Below are 5,941 nucleotides of genomic sequence, written 5' to 3'. Positions count from 1 at the left end.
TTTCTTGTATATAATGCACAAAAGCAGGGTGAGAAGGAAAAGTAAAAAGTAAGTCACAGACAACCACCATTTTTGCTAAGTTCTCACGATCTCTATGTTTGTTATAGGAGCGTAAAACATGACCAGAAGCAGGGTTAAGTTGTTGTTGAATTTGATTAGAACCAGATCCACTAGGAGTTCCAGTACTGATGGTACGATCTATAATTTTTCCGGCTTCTATGTTAGCTTGTATCCATAAAGATTTGTGATCCTTTCTTAAGTGTCTAGTTACACCCCTCGTCCCACCACTTGTTGTGTATGTAAATTGTTGCTTACATTTTTCACATATAGCACGATGATTGACTTTATCATGTTTAAAAAATTTCCATACAAGTGATATTTTGGGACCTTCAGCCTTAGGCTTACCCCTTACAGGGGGTAAAGCTCCAGACCGAGATTTACTCTAAGTTGGAGCTTGTGTTGCGGGACTAGTGGGTGTTTCATCTAATTCTTCTTCCTCATTTTCTTCATCCTCATTTTCTTCGTCCTCAAAAAAAATATCATTGCCAAATTGTCTTTTTAAAGTTTCATGATCTAGTTGTTCTCCGACATTAACATCATAAAATGCGGGGGGTTGGAAAAATGAAGTTTCATCAACATGAGTCATTTCATCTATATGTTTCCTAATTCTAGGAGAAGGGTTAGGATTAGGACTAGGATTAGGATTACTACTACTTTCACCTTTCCTATTTTTTTTAAAAATGCCAAATATATTTTTAGGTGTCATAATTTAAATACGAAATTAAACTAAAAAGCTAACACAAAAATTAAACACACAAATGAAATACGAAAATAGAACACGTAAAGTAAACACAAAAATTAAGCACTAAAATGATACGCAAAAATTATATATTAAAATTAGGAGATGGAAAGAGTGCACCGTGATTAGATATTGAAACTTGAAGAAATTGCCCAAAATATTGCTCCAAATACTTGGCAAATTAATTTGAAGCTTGAAAGTTGCTCTAAAAATTTGCCCAAATACTTAAAACTTGAAAGTTATCACTTGATAGTTGATACTTGATAGTTGATAGTAACAAAATTGAGAGAATAATATAGATAGAATATTAGAATGTAAGAGATTTGAGAGAGAAGATTGATTTTTTGTGGGAAAAAATGAAGAAGAATGGGGGGTATTTATAGTAGAAAATAGGGCCAAAGTATAATTTAATAAACTTAGGGGTTATATTAAAAGTTTGGGGGAGGGGGGGGGGGGGGAGGGTAGGGGGTGTTTTGCCCGTTTTTGGTTGTTGGCAACGGCTATTTTTGCAATTTAAGCCATTGCCCAACGGCTAGATTTAAAAAAAAATCAGGTGGGACGCGGGACGGGACGAAACGAAACGGGACAAACGGGACGAAATGGCCGTCCCGTCCCATCCCGTGTCCCGTTTAACATTGGCCCATCCCGTTTAACTTGAAGTGGGACGGGACGGGACCGGGACGGAACGCGGGATGGAACGCGGGACGGGACGGGCCGGCCGGTCCCGTTGGACAGCCATAATTGTAATTAGAGTATCTGCTTCATTTTATACAGAAGAGCTGACTATCGAATAAGAAGAGAAAAATTATTTTCCTTTTGTTCTCTCTTAGACATTGAAAACAAGGATTTGCCATTTACATTTTCCCTTAAATCTGCTTCGATCCTTCATGTTTTCAATTCGAACTAAATTCTCCAGAAAAAAAAGTAAAATAATTTAAAATTATTTTAACTTGTAAAATGAGTAAATTGATCAAAGCAAATTATTGCCAATTGTATCTAAAAATTCATCAGGTAGAGAAAGACATATCGGGTTGGATCGCTACAATTATTGGTTGCATTATTGCTGACTTTACTTCATCATCTTTTTAGTGTTGGACCCAAATATATAAAATCGAAAAAACAATAGCTACTAACAATATTGTATTATAAATAACTATAATTCATCAATGATACAACAAAGTCATCTGAAAGGTCTAGGTGGTTTTTCTAGGACAGCAGAGAAGAACACTTCACTATCATCTTTATCCAGTTTAGGAACAACAAGCCACTTTTGTTGCTTATACCTCAGAATCTTGAATGCTTCTAAATAATCATGCAATTCTTCCTTCAAACAGAAAAAGCTATCGATCCATAAAAGTCCACCAGGCCTCAAAACTCTATCAAAATCATACAACACAAAATCCAGCAACACAAAATCAATCCAGCCATCAAGAAACCTCGTCGTGTGAATCAAATCCAATGTGTTATCGAAAAATGGTAGCCTCTGATTTATGGTTAAGTAAAGAGGAATTAGCCCCCTAAGAGCAATCATCTCGTTAAATGGTGCACCAAGATTTATTGTTGCAGAAACTATAGTGACATTATGTTCTCTCATTCTAGCAGCAAATGTGCCTGTGCCAACACTGAAATCCAGTCCAATTCTGATCTCTCCTGGATTCAAATTAAGCACTTCTGTTATCAATATATCAGCTGTCATTTTCGAGTTCGAGTCTTGATATGAAGGAATAATCCATCTTGGAGATTCATGGTGTGTAAGATTGAAACAATCTATGCATTTAAAGAAACCTTTAGCAGTTGAATTTCTAGCCAAACAAGTGAAATTTCTGCATTTGTATTGACTCCATCTAACATTTTTGTCATCAGGTAATTTCCAAAGGGATTCATTTATAGGGTATGGTTTATTGTACAATTGAGGAGCTCTAGCAAAACATCTTCTTCTTGGTAATGGATCACATCCATGAACCATAAGTTTCTGTGCTAATCTCCAATCATCATTACACATTTCGCCGATATCATAATTCATGTAGTCTTCAAGCTCTGTCTTCATAGAAAAACAAGCATGACCAATGCTAGTGAATGTACCATTAGCACCCATAAAGTTTTGTTTTTTCAACCTGTTTGGTTTAATCCTCACATATTTTCTGATTTCTTCTGTCAAAAAATATTCAGCTGGTCCATTGGATTGTTCTCTTTGTTTTGATAGGGAATGTAACACTGCTCCAGATTCACTATTTTGTAGTAGTGATGTCTGGACTGACTCAACTAGATTTAAAATATCAGCAAGAAAAACTGCTTGTTTTCCAGAAAATGATGTTGCATGATTTGGTAGCTCTCGCAAAATGTCAATTTCATGTTGGATTTTCTGGATTACAGTATCTAGAGTTAAATCGACGTGGTGATCGATTATACAAGAGTTTATGCGATTGTTACAGTTGCAGAAGGAATTTGTAGCTAGAAATGACCTGAGAGAATAAATTTTTGAAAAACTAGCCATACATATAAGAAGAGCAAGAATACAGAATATGAAGATTAACCTGTTTGTTCCTCTCAATGCTCCCAACTTCTTTATGATATTTGATTTAGGCATCCGATTCAGTATGAGAGCGATAAATTTCTCTGTTAAAGACTTAGGATATCTTGACGAAATTATAGCCAAGAGACAAATGATTGGAGTAATTTCAAGAAACACTTGTATGACTAGTTTCATGATATAATAATCATTGATTTAAGTTGGATACTATGAAGATTGGTGATCTTGAGATCAGAGTCCACATGTTGCATTAACTTATGATGTACTTTTCAGGTTCTTGGTAAGAGTAGTTTTTCCTTATCAGTCCCGTATTCTCAGCAAAAACTTTAAAATTCTCAAGTTACATTATAAAAATGTCTAAATCTCATAGTCATAGGTGATCGAGGAATTACTGCACCCACCACTCCTTCGTGAAAATGAGTATGAACTCTGTGCTGGGTTGTTAAGATGGTCAGCACCAGTGGCGAAGCCAGAATTTTTTTTAAGGGTGTTCAAACTTGAAAGAAGTAAAAAAATCCCCGAGAAAGGGTGTTCAATACATGTTATATACCTTTAAAACCTAATATTTTATCTATATACGCAGTGTAATTTTCTAACGGAAGGTGGTCAAATGACCCCCTTATCATAATGTAGTTCGCCCATGGTCAACGCCTCCTCTTATAACCCCAGGATTGTGGTATCAAGTCACCAAAAGAGCAATAGCTCTACCAAAGGAGGATCAAAGCGAATTAAAAAAATAAAATAAAATATGTGTGTGCGCGCACGCATGGTACAAATATATATATTTATATTTTTTTTTTCCAAAAGAATTCCAACTGTATGTATATTTCGAGTAAAAGGACACACCTGCAGCTTAAAGGCCACATTTGTTACTGCTCCTGGTAGCTTGTTTGTTCTTAATGTCATGTTAGTGAATGGCACTTTTCTTCAACAACAGTACAACACCAATTAAGCAGAGAGTAGAAATGAAGTTTGTAACAAATATAAGAGGCAGAGAATGCCATCTTAGCTAGCGTTTGGACATAGATTTGGTTGAAACTAAAAAATAAAAGAATTTATGAAGATGAGATGAAAAATAATTTTTGAAAGTTGAAGTTGCGTTTGAATATTCATTTTACTTAAAAAAGATTTGAAGTTTTGTGAGTAGAAAACTTCAAAAACTATTCTAGAACTGTTTTCGGGATTTGAAGATTGTTTGGCTCAAAAGTTAACAATATACTTTGTAAGCTAGAAAACAATCAAAAGTAAGAAAAGGGTAAATCGTAATCAAATATAATAGACCTAGAGATGTAAAGATGATGTTATTGTTGTAGATCTAGTATTGCAAAGTGATAATATGAATTCAAGAGAATATGTTCGTTTGAGGCAGAGATAGAGAGAGAAAGTCAGAAAATGAGAGAGTTGTATTATTCCAGAATCCCCCCCTTTACAATGTGAAGGTCTCCCTTATATAATAAGAGACCTTCCTCGAAATAATCAAAAAGTTACAAAAATAGGTAACGTCTCCCTAGTGAAGACACTGAGTCCTAAACGATGTCGCTTTTGTCCCCACGTCCGAGTCGTACCCGCTACGTTAGTCGGCGTACACTCACTGGGCGTACTCACTGGCGTAGAGACGCTGACGGTCAAATTTGACCCTATACAGTTAGTCCTTTCGCTCGTTGGAGACGAATTCGCTGGGCGTCTTCGATGGGTGGAAATGCGAACCTCGGCTTAGGAGAATTTAACCTCGACCAGGGGCGGCAATATGAATGAGGTGAAATATATGACGTTGTTGAGCCACTGACGCGTGGCTTTCTTTTTGGAATGACGTCATCGCCTGTATGCGTCATTATTATATTTGCCCCCGAGGTGGTTCAGAGGATGATGTGACATTTTTGTTCCCCGCGCACGTTTTAAATCATGACTCTTCGATTTCTGCGCAACTTATCCCTATAAGTAGGAGAGAGGTTCGATTCGATTCAACTTTCAAACCTTCGGAAAGCATTTTCTGATTTACTCCTTTGTCTTTCTTTTCTGTAACTGTTATTTCGTGAGGGACTCTCCCACTTCTGTTGAAACCACACTTCCTATCGTCAGTGCTTCGTTTCTTACGTAGTATAATCATGAAAAAACGTGGACAGAGTAGTAAAAAGGCCAAAGATAATGCCCCGTCTAGGGTTCCGCCATCTTCCGGTGGTGAAGGGGAAAAGGCAGAGAAGGCCCTTGTTCCTCTCAGTGTAGACGTCCTTCCGAAGGAGATGCATGTTCGCAGGGATTTTCCAACTAAAAGCCCAGACCTTCCCTGGGAGCACTGCGTTTTATTACAATCCCACTTAGATGATCTTCGAGAGACGCACCATATTCCGGACCACGTGGAAATGGTTCCGGCCGGGACGGACTACGCCAATGTGCACCGGCCTGGGTATTGCACATTCTATGAGTACCCGTTCTTGATCGGTTACAATCTTCCAATCTACCCTCTGATGGAGGAGCTTTGCCGTTTTTACAATGTGTGTCCGGCTCACATCACTCCTTACACCTTGAAGGTGTGCCGTATTATGACCACTTATGCGGCCAGGGCTGAGTGCAGCGTCTCGGTCCACCACCTCTTACAGTTATTCAGCCCTGGT

The 5,941-nt window shown here is 37.6% G+C and overlaps 1 protein-coding gene across 1 annotated transcript; it reads right to left on the bottom strand.

Moving 5' to 3' along the window:
* Positions 1,923-3,597, bottom strand: LOC109205900. The gene has a single exon (XM_019368689.1). The coding sequence runs from the start codon at positions 3,504-3,506 to the stop codon at positions 1,980-1,982; it is 1,527 nt and encodes a 508-aa protein (XP_019224234.1). The 5' UTR covers positions 3,507-3,597; the 3' UTR covers positions 1,923-1,979.

Source organism: Nicotiana attenuata, chromosome 1, assembly GCF_001879085.1.
Source record: "Nicotiana attenuata strain UT chromosome 1, NIATTr2, whole genome shotgun sequence".
Taxonomy (NCBI): domain Eukaryota; kingdom Viridiplantae; phylum Streptophyta; class Magnoliopsida; order Solanales; family Solanaceae; genus Nicotiana; species Nicotiana attenuata.
The sequence above is the reverse complement of the archived record's forward strand: the minus strand, read 5'-3'. Positions and strand labels throughout refer to the sequence as shown.